General features: G+C 56.2%; 1 protein-coding gene across 4 annotated transcripts in view; it reads left to right on the plus strand.

Moving 5' to 3' along the window:
- Positions 1-17,239, plus strand: part of COL16A1 (collagen type XVI alpha 1 chain) — a 55,959-nt gene extending 38,720 nt beyond the window's left edge. For all 4 annotated transcript variants that reach the window (XM_055573847.1, XM_055573849.1, XM_055573850.1 and 1 more), the window contains 21 exons: positions 509-562; positions 1,169-1,222; positions 2,716-2,760; positions 2,892-2,945; positions 3,258-3,293; positions 3,617-3,679; positions 7,060-7,131; positions 7,315-7,368; positions 7,974-8,018; positions 8,226-8,270; positions 8,576-8,629; positions 9,041-9,094; positions 11,077-11,127; positions 11,350-11,439; positions 12,888-12,923; positions 13,491-13,535; positions 14,412-14,600; positions 14,962-15,028; positions 15,740-15,916; positions 16,086-16,163; positions 16,896-17,239. In XM_055573847.1, the coding sequence (XP_055429822.1) occupies positions 509-562; positions 1,169-1,222; positions 2,716-2,760; positions 2,892-2,945; positions 3,258-3,293; positions 3,617-3,679; positions 7,060-7,131; positions 7,315-7,368; positions 7,974-8,018; positions 8,226-8,270; positions 8,576-8,629; positions 9,041-9,094; positions 11,077-11,127; positions 11,350-11,439; positions 12,888-12,923; positions 13,491-13,535; positions 14,412-14,600; positions 14,962-15,028; positions 15,740-15,916; positions 16,086-16,163; positions 16,896-17,098 (1,566 nt within the window). In that variant the 3' untranslated portion in view covers positions 17,099-17,239. The remainder of the gene's footprint in view (positions 1-508; positions 563-1,168; positions 1,223-2,715; positions 2,761-2,891; positions 2,946-3,257; positions 3,294-3,616; positions 3,680-7,059; positions 7,132-7,314; positions 7,369-7,973; positions 8,019-8,225; positions 8,271-8,575; positions 8,630-9,040; positions 9,095-11,076; positions 11,128-11,349; positions 11,440-12,887; positions 12,924-13,490; positions 13,536-14,411; positions 14,601-14,961; positions 15,029-15,739; positions 15,917-16,085; positions 16,164-16,895) is intronic.
- The last annotated feature ends 2,016 nt before the right edge of the window (positions 17,240-19,255 follow it).

Below are 19,255 nucleotides of genomic sequence, written 5' to 3' on the forward strand. Positions count from 1 at the left end.
GGGGAGATGGGTTGGGCCCCCTGGGATGGTTGTCAAGTGGAAGACGGGAGGTGAAACTCTTTGCCCCTCAGCCCTGATTCCCTCAGCACTGGGATCTTCACAAGCCCTCAGGATCCAAGGAAGCTGATCTCCAGGTGCCCTCACTCCTGTTAGGGGCAGACACCCCCATCCCCGGGGGCTTCCTCGCTCCCTCTTCCTGCAGCGTTTGGCCTGCCCCTTTCACTCCCCAACCCCGGTCCTCATCATCCCCCGCCTGAGGGGTCTCCTCCTTTGGCTCGGCCCCCCAAGGTCCAGGCCTCTGGTGGTGGTCTCCACTGAGGGAAGCTGGCCTAGGGGACACGGCCTGAGGTGGTGGCTGTCCTGGAGGGTGGACTGGTGGCTGTCCCCGGGGTGGACTGGCACCTGCTGAGGGGCAGCTGCAGGCCGGCTGGCCTTGGCCACCCTCTTACCCAGGGAGGGTGACAGAAACATTGAAGGGCTGGCCCATCACGTCTCCCTTTCTTTGCAGGGTCCTCCAGGGCAACCTGGTTACCCAGGTGCCATGGGCCCCCCAGGACTGCCTGTGAGTAAGCAGGCCCAGGTCGGGGATGGGGTGGGGGGTGCCGGGGAGGCGGGGTGGGGGGGTCCCGGTGCCCAGGGGTGGTGGTCAGAACAGGACCAGGCTTGAGCAGCCTCAGTGGGCTTCCTCCTTTATAAGCATTTCAGCTGGTGTTTTCTGCCAGGCTGTCCATTCAGAGACCAACCTCCCCTCCCCTCCCCCAGCCATATAAGCCCCCTTGGGAGTGGGACTTGGCCCACCTCTCTGCTTTGAGGGGAGCCCACAGCAGTCGCTACACATCAGGGGCCAGAGGCTCAGAGCAGCCGGAGCCTCCCAGGGAGAGGACTGAAGGCTGTCTGGTGGGGAGGGGGAGGGAAAGTTGGGGAGACCCCGCGGAGGCCCGAGTTCGGTAGACATGACTACCCTTCTCCTTTCCACCGAATGGTGGTGGGAGACTCGGAGCCGCGCTCCCGCTCAGAGAGCACCCCACCCCACTGGTTCCCAGCCTCTTCCTGGGCGCCATCTGCGCCCAAGTGCCAGTCTGGGTGCCAGCTGCAGTCTCCACCCCTCTCATCGCGCCGCGCCAGGCAGGCCGCGGGGCTAATTCGCTCTCTCTTTGCTGCCTGTCAGGGCATCAAGGGGGAGCGAGGCTACGCGGGTTCCCCGGGAGAGAAGGGAGAATCGGTGAGTGCCTGAGTGCTGCTCCCGCGCGGGGGCGGGAGGAAGGGCTTCAAATGGCTGGTCCCTGCCCGCCCACCTCTTCCTCCGCTGCCGCTGCCTGGAGAGCTTCCCAGCTGCCCCGTGAACGCGAGACGTGACCCCAGCTTCCCAACCCCCTGAATCCTCCAGCTGCGTCTCAAGCAGTCGGCGCTGCCGGCTGGTTGCTGCGGGGGCGGCAGCTGCGAGGAGGATCCTCCGGGTTTAGTGGAGATGGCTTGGAGGGGCTGCCTGGAAGAGGGGACCTCCTCCCACCCCACGCCCACAGGCTGGAGAGCCAGCCCGACGCTCTGGACCCCGCTGCCTCCAAGCCTGTCTCAGGCCACCCAGACCCAATGGTGGCACAGCCAGTGTGCCAGACCCACCCTGAGCTCAGGTCATCAGTGGGAGCCTCCGGTGACTGGGCTCACCCCGGGTCCTGCAGCTAGTTAGTGAATTAGGGTGGAGGCTGGACTTGAACCCATGCCTGTTTGTTTTCAGCCTCCCCAAACCTTTGTCTCCCTTCCCCATCTCTCATGCCGCCCACCCACAGCCGCTGGTGAGGCCAGGTAGAATGCTGTAAACCCCGGTTGTGCCTTTATTCAATAGCACATCTTTCTCCAGGGGCCTTCTAGGTGCCAGGCTCTGTTCTGAAGATGCCTTGACGGATAAAACAGGCAGTTGGGCCCCTGGCCCTCAGGGAGATAAGTTCCAGTGGGACAAGCAGATAACAGATGAATAAACAGATACACATAAATTAGGAGAGATGGGACTGGTGGAAAAAATCAAGCTGGAGCCATGAACAGGATGCTGTAGACAGAGGGTTAGGGAGGCCTCTCTAAGGGGGTGGCATTGCAGCTGAGCCTTGAATGGAGCTTCAGGGTCGAGGGTGGGGAAGGACATTTGGTTGTCCATGCTGGGGAATCCCAGAGGGAGAGGCCACGGGTGGGGGCACCCCTGGAACAGGTTGGTGCCATCGATGGTTTGATAAGGTTTCAAGAGACCTGGAAAGGATAAGGGATGGCAGACATTCTAGGTAGAGGGGACAGTCAGTGGTGTGAATGTATGGTATTCAGGGAACAGCTGTCGGACCAAACCAGGCAGAAGATAAGAAAAGGAGAGGGAAGTGAAGCAGGAAAGGGTGGTTGGTATCAGATCACAGGGTGCCTCAAAACTCAGCATTCGGTTGGCGGAGGGGAGCCATGGAGGGTGTTGGAGCAAGAGGGTGTTATAATCAGAGCTGTGTTGAAGAAGAGGAGCTGGCACTTAGAGTGAACTCAGAAGTGGCAGAACTAGTTAAGAGGCTGGTTCAGTAGCTCAGGCAAGGGAAAGGGCGGCCAAACACCAGGGAGAGGAGTCCTGCAGCCTGGAAGTGCCTCCGCCACATCCCTGCCTCTGCTCTGAGCCCATCCCCTGCCCTAAGCCCTGATCTCCCCCCTCCCCCAGCCAGAGGGACTGATTCTGCTCCTTTGTGCCACCAGGGCCCACCAGGATCTGAAGGCCTCCCAGGCCCCCCAGGCCCAGCGGTGAGTGAGGAAGGGGACATGGAGATGTGGACATGAGAATCCCTGATCCTGCCTTGGAGTCTGGGGGACAGGACAGTTGCATGGGGGGTTGCATCTGGGGGTTCCAGATGCATTGTTCTCTGTGGTGACAGGGTCCCCGAGGAGAGCGAGGACCCCAAGGAAGCTCGGGTGAGAAAGGAGACCAGGTGAGTGGTGACAGGGACCTAGCTGGTTGTTCTGACCACTGTGAAGGACTCGGGGGAGGCAGGGAAGGGGGCCTCTCCCTGGTGGTCACTCTTATGTATGGGAGTAGGGACCAGCTGTAGCCTCCCAGCCTCCACCATCCTTGAGCTGTAACCTCACCTTCTGCCCAGAGCCTCACCTGCCAGCCTTCGGGGGCAGAGTGGAGGGCAAGGCCCCATGACTCGAAGCAGCCTCACTGTTTCACTCTTTCCACCTGGGCAGCCAGGCTGGAGAGAGGGTGGCGCAGCACACTGCCCCTTGCTTTCTTCCCCTAGGGATTCCAAGGGCAACCCGGCTTTCCAGGCCCCCCGGTGAGTGCAGACACAAAGCCAGCTCTGTGGGATGCTCCCAGTCTGTCGGGCAGGCCTGCTGAGGCCAGGCCGCATGAGGGTGGGCCTGGGGAGGGGAGGGAGGAAGGCCCAGGAGGAGGGACGGCCTGGGTGGTCAGGCCGGATTCCAGGAACAGAGACCAGGAGAGCAAGGCCTCCTGGGTGGGCCCCAGCAGCCCAGCAGCCCGGAAGTAAAAAAAAAACGCATCATGTTAACACAACGCGAAGGACACCCAAGAGGAAGAAGGAAGTGGAGCTCTTTTCCAGCCCCACGTTCATCCCTGCCTGCTCCTTTGTTGGTTTAGGGTCCCCCTGGATTCCCAGGCAAAGCTGGAGCACCTGGCCCACCCGGCCCCCAAGCAGAGAAGGTGAGCAGGACCCCCAAGTTGGCCACACTCACAGATCTGAGCCATGCAGCTCCTAGCCCCTGTCTGCCCCCTCCCACCACCCCCCCCCCACACACCTAGTATCAGGCCTTCAGAAATTCAAGGACTGACTCAGTTATAGCAAGGATGGGCAAAGAGACTCGAGAATGGGCCCAGCAACTTCTGTAGGGCAACAGGGCCGGGGCAGACCAGTGGGCCACCAGCGCTGGGTCCAGGATGCCTCCTGGCCTCTGTGCCACCAAGCTCTGCACCTCCCCCAGTAGGAGAGGGTGGCTGGGGAAAAGGCAGAGGGGTGTAGTAAGAGGTGGCCCACTAGAATGTGACAAGGTGGCCCGGGCCAGCTTGCAGCTCCTCCAGGACAGGGCAAGGAGTTGAGAGAAGCACATCCAAGACTGGGAACCCCCCGTTTAGCAGCGAGAGGAGCTCTGGGCGTTTGCCTTCTGGGTCTGACAACAGCAGGAAAAGGGAATGGGCCTCCTGGGGAGCCAGGCTCAGGGTGTCCCCAAGGGCCAAAGAGGGCAGGCATGGCCTGTGACCTGGTGACAAGGGCGGGAAGGAGCAGCAGTTGGGAAGCGCCCACACTGGCCATCCCTGGGTTTGGCTTTGGGACTAGCTCTGCTTTTGGTTCTGGTCTTTAGGGCTTCGCTCGTAGCTAAGCGGGTAAAGAACCTGCCTGCAATGCAGGAGACTCGGGTTTGATCCCCGGGTTGGGAAGATCCTCTGGTGAAGGAAATGGCAACCCACTCCAGTATTCTTGCCATGGAGAATCCCATGGACAGAGGAGCCTGGCAGGCTGCAGTCCATGGGGTTGCAAGAATTGGACACAACTTAGCATCTAAACCACCGCTGCTTTGGTCTGGAGGCTGACATCCCTGACTCAGCCTGCCCTCTGGGCTTCTCCAGATGTGACAGGCGGGCAGTGTCAGGTGTCAGGAGGCCCGTAGTCTGACCTGTGAGCTTGGAGTGGGAGGATCACGGCCCAGAGGGAGGGGCAGGAGGTCTGTAGCCTCATGGGGAGCCTCTTTCCTCTGAAAGTGGGAAAGGACTCCTAGAAGGGGCCACCTTGGTCTAGGTTCAGGTGAGGAAATGAGACCCAGAGAATGCTGGAAGGCCCTGGAATGCTGGTGGCATTCCAGGACACACAGCAAGATAGCAAAAGAGCTAAGATTTGTCCCCCCATCCCCAACCCCACTCAGGAGAACCCCCACACCCTTTGCTGCCTCCCCGATCAGCCATGATTGAGGCAGTGGCGGGTGCCATCTCCCTTTACCTGGGTGGCAGCCCCTGCCAGAGTCTTCCATGCTGGCTCTGTATCCAGGGCTGCCTACTCTCCTTAGGCCAGTCATTGCCTACTCCCAAACTTCTGGGCAGCGGTTCTCCAGCTTGACTCCCTGCGGGGCCGCCATTTCCTGGGGTTGTGCTGACCCCTCCTGGTAGCTGGTGGCATTGCAGTACCACCCGAAGCTGTCTCCCCCTGACCCCTCCCACGGGGTCTCTGTCTGGAGCCCTTCCCCTTGGCGAGCCCCGCAGCCACTGACTGCTCCAGGGCAGCCAGCCTCTTGCCCCTGGGGAAATGCTGCCACCTGCCCTACTAAGCCGCCTGCCTCGCCCTCCCTTCTCCGATAAACATTCTAATTCACACATTCTCCCCACCTTTTCCCCCGCTCTGAACTGTCAGTGGCGCCCCCGTGCCTGTAGCGGTGTTTTTCAGGCTTCATTTTGTAGTTCCCAAGGCTTTCCCCTCATAGCTCAGTTGATAAAGAATCTGCCTTCAATGCAGGAGGCCCGCGTTCGATGCCTGGGTGGGAAAGATCCCCCGGAGAAGGAAACGGCAGCCTTCTCCAGTATTGTTGCCTGGAGAATCTCATGGACAGAGGAGCCTGGCAGGCTACAGTCCATGGGGGTCACAAGAGTTGGACACGACTTAGCGACTAAACCACCATCACAAGGCTTTTCCACAGAATCTCGTGTGAATGCTCAATCTATAAAGCAGACTTGCCCGGCAGTCCAATGGTTAAGACTTCGCCTTCTGATGCAGGGGGTGTGGGTTCAATTCCTGGTGGCAGAGCTAAGATCCCATGTGCCTTGAGCCCCAAAAAACCAAAAAAATAAAGCAGAAGCAATATGGTAACAAATTCAATAAAGACTTTAAAAATGGTCCATATTAAAAAAAATCTTAATAAACAAACAAATATGCAAGTGGAGCTTCTCTGGCTAAGCAAGGGGTGGGGCTCTGGAGTCCCACCCCTGGGTCTCCACTTTGTGCCCCCAGCCCCTCCAGAGTCCTCCAGGAGCCCCCAGGCTCTGAGAAGTAGTTTGAAAGCCACTAGTCCATTTGACAGAGAAGGCAATGGCACCCCCTCCAGTACTCCTGCCTGGCAAATCCCATGGATGGAGGAGCCTGGTAGGCTGCAGTCCATGGGGTCGCTAAGAGTCAGACACGACTGATCAACTTCACTTTCACTTTTCACTCTCATGCATTGGAGAAGGAAATGGCAACCCACACCAGTGTTCTTGCCTGGGGAAATCCCAGGGACAGGGGGAGCCTGGTGGGCTGCCATCTATGGGGTCGCACAGAGTCGGACACGACTGAAGCGACTTAGCAGCAGCAGCAGTCCATTTGATAAAGTCTAGTATAGAGTTCAGTGTCCTCCCCCAATCTAACTCTTCCAGCCTCCTCCCCACCCCTGCCATCATACAGGCTAGACCAGGCATGTCACCCCCTCCAAATCTTTATCCTTCTCTGAAGTCCCCAGTGGCACACCCTTTCCCCCTTCTCCAACTGCCCAAATCCCAGCCACCCTTCAGAGCCCAGTGCCTGCGGACTCCTCTGTGACACTTTCCCTGACCGCCTACCACCCCCCAACCCTGCCCCTCCCCAGCAGAGTGAGCTGCGCCCTCTTCTGGACGCCCAGTTCCCCTCGGAACGCCCAGGGCCCCTGACTCCCAGAGCACAGGGACTGTTACACTGCCCTTCGTTGTCGTGGGTCTGTGATCCTCACTGGACTCTGAGCTCCTCGGGGACAGGAGCCACCCTTGTTCCATCTGGGGGACCAGAGGCCCAGCCTGCATTACCGAGCACCTGGCAGGCCAGTCGGTCAGCCCTGGGGAAGGTGCTGGACTGAGCAGGCTCTGTCCCTTCCTCGTGGAGCAGTGCAGAAAGAGGATGCTCTGTAGATCTTGGGCAAGTGATATGTGGGATACAGCCAGTTAGACCAGAACCGAACTGGGATTTGAAGCCAGCTGTCCTGACTTCCAGTAGCCACCAGCCCCTGTGGCCCAGGGTCCCTTCTCATGCTGGTGTGTCCAGGGGAGGGAGAGGGACAAGGTCCTGCTGACTTTGTTGGGGGGCTCGTTTCCAGGGCAGTGAAGGGATTCGAGGCCCATCAGGTCTGCCTGGTCCCCCTGGACCACCAGGATCTCCCGGGATTCAGGTGAGTGTGTCATAGCCTGACAGATGGGGTGTGGGTGTGTATGTGTGTGTGTGTATGTGTGTGTGTTTAGGGGCGGGAGTGGGATGAGGGGTGGATGGGGTGGAGAGGGTGGCAGGGCTGGTCAGGCTCCCGCCTCCGAGGGCTCCAGCGCAACATGCAGAAGTGCCTTTTCCTCGTTTCCAGGGCCCTGCCGGTCTGGATGGTCTGGATGGGAAGGATGGCAAACCTGGCTTGAGGGTAAGACGTGGGCCCAGGAGGGCACCCTTTTCCTTCTCCTTCCTTCCCCAAAAGCCAAGGCCAAGGGAACCCTGATGAAGGGAGTTGAATCTCATCCCCCACACCGCTTTCAGGAGGTGCCCCCACCTTCCCTCAGTCTGCATCTCACTGCACCCCACTTCTCTGAAGGCCCCAGAGCCCCCTCGTTTCTCCATTCTTCCGGTTGGCCTTAACCAGGTTGGATGTGCTGGCAGGCCGTGAAGGCAGTAAATTTACACCCAGAAGCTCAATCAACTAAGAAACTAGGCTGGGCATCAGAAAGAACAGGCTGCACACATGGAGGGACCTGAGCAGCCCTGGCTCCTTGTGCCTGGTTTTACTGGGGTATCTGAAAAGGAGGGGGCCATGGCAAAGGGCAGAACATCAAGGTCAACTGCCTTCTGTACCCAAAAGAAGGAAAACAGGTTCAGAGAAGGGCCAGGATTCACTCAGGATGCACAGCCAAGTCAGACCCTCCATCCTGGGAGAGCTGGGGGAGGGGCTGAAGAAAGGCGGAGACAGTGGTGAATGAGTGGGCACAAGCTGGACAAAGCTCCTGTCTCTGTGCCCCTGGTCTCTTTCCCTAGGGGGACCCCGGTCCTGCTGGCCCTCCCGGACTCATGGGACCCCCGGTAAGCTGAGCTGCGGGGAGGGGCTGGGAACTGAGAGGTTCCAAAGCTGGGTAGGTGCCTTGGTGGGCGGGGCAGCTTGCATCTATGTCCCCTGGGGACTGAGTTACGACTTTGGGTGGGTTTGACTTGTCTGACCTGGGGAGGGAAGAGTGAGAAGTGGCTTCTGTTTGAGCCGAGGGACGTGGCAGCTCCTGCTTTGTCTTCCAGGGCTTCAAGGGAAAACCCGGCCATCCTGGCCTCCCAGGACTGAAGGTAAGGACCTGGTGACTTCCGCCCATCAGGTTTTCTCAGCTCTTCTCAAGGCTCGACCCCGGGCAGATGGGTCAGCCTAGCTGGAGTGGACAGGCCACCTGACCCTTGACTGAGATGCCATTCCAGCATCCAGGCCTTCTGAGGCCGCCGGTGCCTGGCAGACTGGGTCAGGGCTTTGCCATCTGCCAGCCTAAGGGCATCAGGGGGCCACCGGCATGTGGCAGGATCCCTCTGATGTGGGATCAGTTGGGGCGGCAGAGCCAAGTGGCAAACTGGTGAGCCCCAGATGCCCCTCTCTCCTCCAGGGCGACTGTGGAAAGCCAGGCCCCCCGGGCAGCAGTGGCCGGCCCGGAGCAGAGGTAAGGGCCCGGGGTCTATGCATGCTGCCTTTAGACAGCCCTGGGTTCTGCTGAGTCCTGAATGCTGCCCTTTCCTCCCTCCTCCCTGGCAAGGTGGCCGCCTCCTCTGCTTGGCCTTCTGGGGGAGGTTTTCCCCAACTCTGCACATCTTGACCTTCCCCTCTAAAGGCTTATAACTGGCTCCTGCCCCTATGGGCTGCTAACCTACAAAGGCCTGGTCTCTGCTTCCCCCTCCAACCATACTCACGGGTAGGGCTGGTCCCCTAGGGCTTAGACCTAGAGGCCAGGGCTCAGCGTGGTTCCTCTGGCCGTTGGTGTGTCCCATCTGCTCTGCTCCACCCTCTCCTGCCTAACAGCCCATGTGTCTGAGTCTGTATCTGTGTCATTTCTTCCTCTTTCTGGCTCCTGCAGGGTGAGCCTGGTGCCATGGGACCCCAGGGAAGACCCGGCCCCCCTGGCCATGTTGTGAGTTGACCTGTTTTAGTCTCTGTCTCTCTAAAAGTTTGGATTGCATTGGGCTGGGTGGCGGTGGTGGTGGGCAAGCTGATGATGACTTGAAAGAACTGACTGCAGGAGCAGCACCAGCCATACAGAACCAGAAGGGGCTCTGGGCTCACCCCGTCCAGCAGTTCCCCGGCTCTGTGCCATTTTCGTATTTTCCGGGCACATTCGAGTTTGCTTATCAAACAAACATCATTTGGTTATTCAACAAATAATTATTGAGCACCTGCTCCATGCCAGGCACTGTTCCAAGCCCTGGGCTATGGCAGTGAGTAAGGTAGAAAGGTCCCCCGATCCCAGAACTTCCACACGGGCACAACATGTTGATGGGTGCAGAGGGACCAGGTGGTGATGTGATGTCCTGGGGAGGGCCGGGAGGCGACTTCCCTGAAGAAGTGGTCTTTGAGCAGGGGCCCAAATAACATGCAGGAGCCAGCTATCGAGCCGATTGGGGGAGGAGTGTCCAGGCAGGGGTGTAGCTGCTGCAGAGAGCCTGAGACAGGCAGGGCACGGGGGAGTGGAGTTTGAGGAGGGCGTGAGTGGGGATGGGAAGGCTGAGCTGGGAGAGGTTGTGGTGCAGATGGTGGAAGACCTCAGGGCAGGAGGGGGAGGACATGCAAGTGGAAGCAGAGATGTCAGTGGACGGGGGGTAGCGGTGGAGCGGGTGGCAGTGGACCCATCCCGCAAGTGTTTGGAGGTAGAGGACTTGCTAATGACCCAGATGGCAAAGGGGCAGGAGGCGGCAGGAGAGGGATCGAGGATGACTCCTGTTTGGCTCGGGCAGCCGGGTGAGTGGGTGGTGTGTTTACTGACAAAGGGTGACTTGGAGAGGAGGTTTATGAAATAATGGCTTTCCCTTCTCCTTGATGCATCTGTAACGCAGATGTCTGCCAATGGGTGCCTTTGATCAGTGTGACGGCTCTGAGCTGGTGGGGTTCCAGAGAAAAGGGAATACACTAGCCGTCCGCTTTCCAGAAGGCTTTTGGAAATGTTAAAAATAGATCAGGACCCCACAACAAGAACTCTTGGGGCCTCATTACTGTTTTTATGGCTCTCAGGGGATCCAGATACCTTGCATTGGGAACCCCAGGTCTAGCCCTGTCTGCCCCGGTTCCACATCAGAGATGAAAGAAAGAGTCACACACTCTGAATTGTGGAGACTCACTAGGGGGCTGGGGTGTGCAGGGCTCCTCTTCCCACCTCCGTCCATCCAGCTCAGCCCCCTGCTGAGGGCTGGCCACTCCTGCCCTGGGAGGCTTCAGATGAGTAGAACAGAGCCTGTGCCTCCAGAACATTCCATCTGTGAGTACAGAGGAAGGTGCTGCGAGAGAGACCCGTGTGCCCCCGTTGGTTCAGAGGAAGTGTCGCTCTGACCAGGGAGGTGACGTGTGAGCCGGGCCTCCAGGGCGGGATGTGGAGAGATGGGGCAGGTGGGAGCCCTCCTGTGCAGTTGAGGTTCGTCACCCCCCAGTGATGGGTGAGCGGCAGGAGACCAGGGAGCTTGGGGCTTATCTGCGAGGATGTTGGGGTTGGAGCTGAGGCCCTCTGCCTCACCTGCCTCCGCACAGAGACAAGCTCCTGGTCTCTGCTCCCCCCCACAGAACAGAAGGAAGGCGGCAGGGTGGGGGCTGTTGGGGGTCCTCAGAAGACATCCAGGCCCAGGTGCCATGTACTTCACTCCCTTGCGCTTGGCTCTGGCTCCCAGATCATTCCCTCTGTGCAGGCCCCAGTTGTACCACTCAGCAAGCCGCAGGCGTGAGCATCCTGTGTGCCCAGGGATCCCCAGGCACAGATCAAATGCAAGAGTAGATGGAAGAAAGGCCCAGGGAAGAGAATGGAGCTGCCTAACCAAGTTCAGGGCTTGTTCCTGCGGTTGGTCCCTCGCCACCTCCCGGGGCCTCGTTACCGGAGTCTCTGTCCAACCCACTGACTTTGTCTCCCTTTAGGGGCCTCCGGGGCCTCCAGGCCAGCCAGGCCCAGCTGGGATCTCTGCAGTGGTGAGTGCCGTGCTCCTCCTTGCGTCCCTTCCTCCCCGGTGTTTGTCCCCGCATGTCCCCGTCCCCCCTCCTTTCTTCCCCGGGGTCCTTCCCCAAGTTCAGGCAGCGCCACCTCCCCTGCTGGGGCCTTGGAATTGGGGACAGGGTCCCTTGTGCTCAGTGTCTGCCTCTGGCTCTGTGGGGTTCACTCTTCCCTCCCGCCATCTCCATCTTTTTCTCTAGGGCCCGAAAGGAGACCGTGGAGCCACTGGAGAAAGGGGCCTTTTAGGTCTTCCAGGCCAACCTGGCCCCCCTGGACACCCTGGTCCCCCGGTAAGACCCCACCTCTTAGGGCTCAGCCCCGGGGGAAAGGGCCAGTGAACCTTGTCAGATGCACACAGTCCTCCATTTCGGAGGTCTCTGGGGAAGGAGGGGTGTTCAGCACCACGATGGCAGCTTGGAGCTTGTGCCCGAGGATCGCATCCTATTTGGAATAAAGGACAAGCTGTACAAGCCAGCACTGGGCCAGCCACGCAGCAGACGGCTGCCTCTGACCTAGCACTCACGTGCACATCCCTCCTAGAGGTGTCGGAAGGGGAAACTGCTCCCTCTTCCACCCTGTCCCCTCCCTAGGGGAGCTGGTTGGTCGCATAGAAAACCTGTAAACGTCAGGCACCCAAACGCAGTTTTATTGCTGGAGCTCTCCCAGCAACTCTGAAACCACTCCTCAGTGCCAGTTAGCGTGTATATCCAGAGCTGTGATACACTGGTCCCTGACACTGGGCTCGATGGTGACCTACATGCCTGACATGTTGTCGTTCAGTCTGTACTGCAACCCTATTTAATAGGTCTGATTGTCCCTGTTTTACAGACGAAGGAACCAAGGCTCAGCAAGGTTGAGTAGGTTGCCCAGAGTCACAACAGCTATAAAGTATTAAGAGGCTGCCTGACTCCAGAACTTGGGTCCAGAGCCACTCTGCGATACTCCCTCTTTCAGAGGTTCCAAACAGGTGGACCACATCAGGTGGAACTGACTGCCAGGCTCAGGGATGAAAAATCTCCCAGGGGACTGAGGCAGGGACCCAGGTCTCCTAGCCCTCAGGCTGGGGTGCTTTCCACCCAAGCAGACTTCCTTCTGTGGGGACAAGAGCAATGCCATGGGGCTGGTGCCCTGAAATGGAGTGGATGACTCCAGCCAATCTGCCAAGAGGCTTGAGTCTTGCCGCCCACTCCTCTGATTCCTGCCATGGGCCCTGGGCAGGCAGGTCCCATCAGTCCTCCGTCCCTCCTACCTACAGGCTAAGAACCTCCAGAGTCCCCTGATGAGTTTGCCAGTTGCCTTGCAAGCATAGATTCCTCTTCCCCAGTGTTTCACTAGAAGTGAGCAGGTCCCAGGGGGCAGCCTCTCCTGTCTTGGGGAAGGAGTGGACACTGAGGCTCCCTTGGCCAAACTCTGGGACTTCATCAAGGTCAGAGGTTCACAGGTTCACAACCTTCATTCAGCCAACACTGAACATACACTCAGAGCCAGGAAATGTGCGAGATGCCAAGATCTCAAGCAAAGAGCAGGGCAAATGCAATGGGGGGTGGCTGGGGCCAGGCTGGAGCATGGCATGGGGTCTGAGTGTCCACAGCCTGTGCCTAGAGTGTCGGGGGAAGGTGGGGAGGATTGTGGTTCCTAGGTGGAATGGGGGCTGGCCACGCCTAGTGGGCGAGGTGAGGCATGAAATGCCAAGCTGGGTTGGGGCTCATCACAAGCTCCGTTGCTCTCTGCTCCCCAGGGTGAACCCGGCATGGATGGCGCAGCTGGCAAAGAGGTACCGTTGTGCTGGGCTTCTCATTTTCTCTCGGGGATGCTGCTTTTAGCTCCTGGCTTTGCCCTGACCCCTCTGCATTCACTCGGTAAATGCTCCCTGTATGTACAGACGGTCTCTGGACGGATATACAGGCAACTGGTGCCCTTGTTATTACAGGAGAGGAGCTGGGGACTAGGAAGAAGGATGAGAGTGAGCCTTGTTTTTCACTCTTCTTTTTTTTAAACCATATATCTGGTCCAAAAAAACCAATGATAATAATGAAATCCAATAAACATCTCCTGGGGGCCAGCTCTTGTCAGGCCCTCCCTTTCATTCTGACTTCTCACCTCTCTCTGTGACAAGGGACCCACCTAGCACAATCATATGAGGCCATGTCCTGGAAACATAATTCTCCCTTCCCGCTGTCCACGCTCTTGGCAGGGAGGTTCTCGTCCTTTCTCGCACAGAACTTAGTAGGACAAGGTTTGGGGGCCTAACACTTTGGAAGGTCCTTTCATGACATCTGTTTCCCCTGGATGGTTTGGAGATGCTGCCCAGACTTCACCCCTGACTTCTGCTTTCTTTTAGGGACCCCCTGGAAAACAGGGACTCTATGGACCCCCAGGTCCAAAGGTGAGTTGGGCACTGGCTGGGTTTGAGAGGAGCAGCTCATGAGTTGATGAAGCCCAGCCCGAAGCTCTGACTTTAGCCATGGAGAAGAGACACAGCAAGGCCAGTGGGCAGGGAAGAGAAGTGGGCGGAACTTGGAGCAACCTTGTCTCTGAACACTTCTCACGTGGGGCTGTTCCAAGGTTCTTAGCTATGGTGGGAAGAATGGAACCCTCGTGTTCATTCACTCTTGATTGATTCATGCATTCATTCTGCGAGCATCTGCTTGGCTTTACTCACCTGCCAGGCCCTCTGTCCTAGCCTTGGGCCCAGTGCCCACTTAGTCCAGTCACACTTACACTGGAGCCTGTTGGGTTTTAGATGCAGTGCTGTGGAATCAGAGGGAGGGAGCGATCCACTCAGCCTGGGGCGTCAGGGAGGTTGCACAGAGAACAGGGACCTTACAGCCAAGTAGGAGGAGGACACTGGGGAGAGGGAAGGCATTCCAGGCAGGGAGGACGAAGACACATGGCTGAGTCAGAACTATAACCAGCAAGGCGTGGCTGGAAGCACCTGGGCAGGAAAACGAGGCTGGAGAAGACATAGTCAGGACCCCATCATGATGGCCTGGAATGCCCGGCCGAGGAATTGAACCTTTATGCTGAGGGCAACTGGGAGGCATGGAAATTTCTCAGCAGGGAGTAAGAACATGAAAACCATCCTTTAAAAGGACTGCTTTGGGGGCAGAGACATGGGGCAGCCTGTCAAGATGCTGTGATCCAGAGGGAGATGCTGGGGGCTGCGTGTGGCACTGAAGCCAGGGGCAGACCCTTGAGACACTGTAAGATAAACTTGACAGCACTTGGCAATGCTGGACTGTGTGACTTCCTGTCCTTGTAGGGTGACCCGGGACCTTCAGGACAGAAGGGCCAGGCAGGAGAGAAGGGAAGAGCTGGCATGCCTGGCGGGCCTGGCAAGAGTGGCTCCATGGGACCTGTGGGGCCACCGGGTCCTGCAGGAGAGAGAGGCCACCCTGGATCTCCGGGGCCTGCGGGGAGCCCCGGATTGCCCGGGGTCCCTGGCTCCATGGTAAGGAGGAGGCTGGCTACCAGGGGCACTGGTCCCACAGAGCAGGTGTGCGAGATAGAGTGCAGACCATTTTAGAAGCTCCTATTGATGCTCTACAGAAGAAGAGCGTGACCCCATATGGGTGGTTTTTAACTGTGTGGGAGAGTGGAGAAGGGGGGAGACCCTTTCCCTAGGAAGATGCACAAAATGTTTTCTTCCACTTTAGGGGGGCTAGGACATTGTCTTCAGTGTCTGTGGGAGGCTTCTGGGACCTTTGTTCCGCAGCCACCCCCCATCCTTTATTCCCATGAAATCTATTCCCAGGAGAGATAAGCCCCAGACTTGAAAGTGTGATTGAGGCAGGTTTCTTCTCTTTCCTCAGGGAGACATGGTGAATTATGATGAAATCAAGAGGTTCATCAGACAAGAGATCATTAAAATGTTTGATGGTAATTGGCAGCTGAACTGGCTAGCAGTGGGTGCTGTTTGCCCTTCCCAGCTGCTTCTCCACCCCACCCCAGCCTCCTTTCCCTTAAAGTATCCACCCCCCTACTTACCTTGCTCCCCCACTTACAGGCATCTGTTCAATTAGACTTCAGCCTTTCCTCTCACCTGCTCTGTTCAAAGACAAAATGATTCCCTTCTGCCCCCCGCCCCAAGCCCCCACTGAAGCAGAGGAGACAGACAAGAAAACTGATACCAAATGAGTCTGCAGAGAGTCTAAATAGAGGGGCACGCAGCAGCCTTAAGATGGCTGATGTGGTTTCATTTTCAGCTCTTTCTCCTGTTGATTTGTTCATCAAACATCAATAAGCTAGGGACTGGGGAAAACATGGACCCTTCCAGAAGGGGGCTAGGCATCTTGCTTGGGAAGCAGACCTTGAATGCCAAGCAAGGAGTCTGGACTTTATTCTGAAGCCGGTGATGGACTAATGAAGGCTGCCGGAGAAAAGAGATGCTGGAATCAGATCTGGGCTTCAGGAAGATCACTGTGGGGAGCGATGTGGGGGAGAGGGCACAGGCGACCATTTAAGAGATCCACCTGTGTGTTCCTTGCTCTGACGCCCCTCTGAAGAAAGGCTGTCTTGGACTCTATGCCGGCAGCCTGTCGTTCTGAGTGCCCAGGGTGCCCTGTGACCTGTCCCTGTCCTTTCTTACAGAGAGGATGGCTTACTACACCTCCAGGATGCAGTTTCCCATGGAGATGGCAGCAGCTCCAGGGCGACCAGGGCCCCCAGGGAAGGACGGTCCCCCAGGCCGGCCGGGCTCCCCGGGATCACCGGGACTCCCCGGTCAGATTGGCAGAGAAGGACGGCAGGGCTTGCCCGGGGTGAGAGGTAGGTCTGCCCTCCGGTTACGTGCCTGGTTCTTGGGGGCGCACAGAAGCATTGCACGAGGTCTGTGAATCAAGCGTTTGCGTGTATGTGTGTGTTTCAAATAATCTGACCAGGTAGATCATTTTTCTACTCCAGGATGGGACGTCTTATCTTATTTCTTTTGTTTCAGGATTGCCTGGTACCAAAGGTGAAAAGGGAGACATTGGTGTTGGCATTGCAGGAGAAATTGGTCTCCCCGGCCCCCCAGGTAGGAAAAGTCAGTCTTGGAGACTGTGAATCTGGAACAGCTGAGAGCTCCTTTCTTGATGTTCTTGTTGTGTAGCGTCTCCAATAACCATAGGCCTATCAACCAGCATTTATAGTCATGACACTGAGTACGGGAGACTCTACTAGGGTATGGGTGTGTACGTGTGTGTGTGTTGGTGGGGCAGGAGTGTTGAGGGTTAGGTGGGACATCCCGTGCCTGTTCTCAAGTCCTCACGTGGCCGAGCGTGACAGAGCGGAAGAGAGTCGGATGTGGTGGGGCCAGGGAATGCAAGCTTAGGTCCCGCTCATCATCTTACTGGCTATTTTACGTGGACAAGACTAAGAGAGAAATGACTGAAGTTTGATAGCCTGGTTCTGAGATGTAGCTTCACCACATGGCGGGTGTGTGACCTCCCTGAGCCCATGTCCTCATCTCCAAAATGAGATAATAGTTTCTTTCTCATGGAATCGCTGCAATGATTCAATGAATAATGCAGAGAAAGCACTTGGCTTCTGCTTGGCAGGTGGAAACTCTGAATAAAATTGGCCAGTGGTATTATTGTCACTGTTCAGTTAATGTCAGGATCAGATCAAGTCTTCATGAAAATATGGTGTAGCTGGAGAAATAGTCATCAGATGTAAGGTATTGCTATTATTTACCATGACTGTTACTTCTTCTTTTCTTATGACCTGGGTTTCCTGATCCCCCTTCTCTGACTCCTTCCTGCCTTAGGTCCCCAGGGTCCTCCAGGGTATGGCAAGATGGGCGCGACTGGGCCGATGGGCCAGCAAGGCATTCCTGGCATCCCTGGTCCCCCCGGCCCCATGGGCCCGCCAGGCAAGACTGGCCACTGTAGCCCCTCTGACTGCTTTGGGGCCATGCCGATGGAGCAACTGTACCCACCCGTGAAAAACGTGAAGGGACCTTTCGGCTGAAATCACCATTTCCATTGGATGAAGGGCTCCATTGGGAACAAATGGCTCCAACTTTATAGGACTCTGGACGGGTTGTGAATGTTTGGGATTTTTTTAATTGCTATTAATATTTTTTTATCAATAAATAAAGAAATAAAACTATCTGCAATCTCAGTGCCGCTGGGGTTTCTCTGGGGCTGCAGCTGCATCTCTGTCATCTTCTTCTTACCATTCGGTCCCAGGATCAAAAGGGGGCATCTCCTTCATTGCCTGTGGTCAACCAGTAAAGCTGTGGAATGTTGCTGTAGAGAGGGTCCCCAGCTCAGCTCTCCTCTCCGATACTTCTGAGTCATCCTTTGGTCCTCTGAACCACATGTTCTATCCTTCATGGCACACTTCTCCAAGTCAGAGAGAGGGCATTGCTCACCCCTTCTCATGAATGAACCAAAAGCAGTTTGAAGACCTCTTTCCAGCTCATAAAGACCACTCCCTATTTTCTTCCTTAAAAGAGATGGGTGTCTGGTACCCCCACCCACCCTCTGGGGTGTGACCCAAAGCCCCATCCAGGATGCACCTTGAGAATTACCACTTGGTGCTAAGGTACATTCATCTATCTGCCTGACAGCTCTTCCAAGCAAGCACACTCTCTTCTTGCCGCTCCAGTAATTCCATGATTAGAAAAGTCTGTGCGAACAGGAGGAACGATAAGGTGGCAGCCCTGGGCCCAGGGAAGCAGGGAGTGCTTCTCCGGGAAATGACATGAAAATTCCTTCCTGTACCGATGGAGGGCCCTCTCACCCGCCCTCCTGGACTCCACATGGCATCCTTTTGTTATTCTTTGTTAATCTAGCACGTGGAGTGATTTTTCTGTACATCTTTAGCCCTAGGCCTTCAGAAAGAGGTTACATCAGTGCAAAGGGATCACGAGCACGCCACAATAAGATCTGAGTTCATGGGCCTCCAAGTCCACTGGGACTCTGGTGATCCATCTGCTGCCTCCTTCTCCATTTGTAAAAAGGCTCAGAAGAAGAAGAAAAAAAGAAAGATGAATATTATAGAAACATTCTATCTCAGACTTCTTCCTTTTCTGCTTTTCAGATCTCTTGATCCTGATGGGATGCCTACCTTGTGAGAAAGCGATAGGGCACATCCAGGGGGACTTCCAGAGAAAGCCTTTTTACTGGCTCCAGCTTTCTGGACAGTTTATTCAAGTTGGATAAACTTCAAAGGGATCACAGAGCAGGCTGAGAAATGTACCCGAAGTCCAGATGCTTATCCAAACTGCCTGAAGCTTTCAAACTGGCTGTCAAACCTCTCCAGAGCTGGCATTTCCAGCACGGTTTTGAAAATGCTCTTCCCCTGTCGAGCCCCAAATGCCAAGAGCTTTTCAGAACCTTTGACCTATTTTTTTCCTGCCGGGAGCAGAAAGGTGTGCCAGTGACGAGAGAAATGAAACAAGGCAAACTCTTGAGGCTGCCAAGTGTCTCACATGATACTTTTAGATAAAGGAGGAGCCAGTTCTTATTTGATCTCTCACCAGCAATTCTCAGTTAACCCTGATTCCAACATAAAACATGAAAAAGCAAACTCATCCTCTTCGCATGGAAGTAGCAGCCAGTTTTTGACAGTGGACAAGGACAGATGTTAAAGTGCTCCCATCAGAAGGCCAGCTTCTTTTCAACCCAATCTGTGAAGCACTAACTGATGATGAGCTTCACAATAAAAAGCGTGTTGGCATGAGTAGAAAGAAAGAGAAGCAAGGACCAGCTGTTGAACTGAGCAGGTTGGCTTTGAAGGCCAGAGGGGGGAAACTGCTATGAGGAAACATCAAACCCATCCCCTCTGAGGACCACCAGGGAATCGATCCTTACAGAGTAAATGACGCTTTCTTCTCTTTTCTCCTCGAGTCAAATCATACTACTCTTCAGGGGATCCTACAACAGGCTAGGTTTAAGCCTTCATGATTTGAGTGCTTGTCTCCCTGGAGTTGGAAATTGCTGTATTTTCTTGGACCATGAAGAACCAGATGGGAAGCTGAATTTTATAGTCTCTTCTGTTACTGTGGTCAGCAAAAAAAAAAAAAAAAAGGATTTTGCTCATAAGTAGGAGCTGGGTACGGTGAAGGCACTGGCACCCCACTCCAGTACTCTTGCCTGGAAAATCCCATGGACAGAGGAG

The sequence above is a fragment of the Bubalus kerabau genome, chromosome 3 (genome assembly GCF_029407905.1).
Source record: "Bubalus kerabau isolate K-KA32 ecotype Philippines breed swamp buffalo chromosome 3, PCC_UOA_SB_1v2, whole genome shotgun sequence".
Classification (NCBI taxonomy): domain Eukaryota; kingdom Metazoa; phylum Chordata; class Mammalia; order Artiodactyla; family Bovidae; genus Bubalus; species Bubalus kerabau.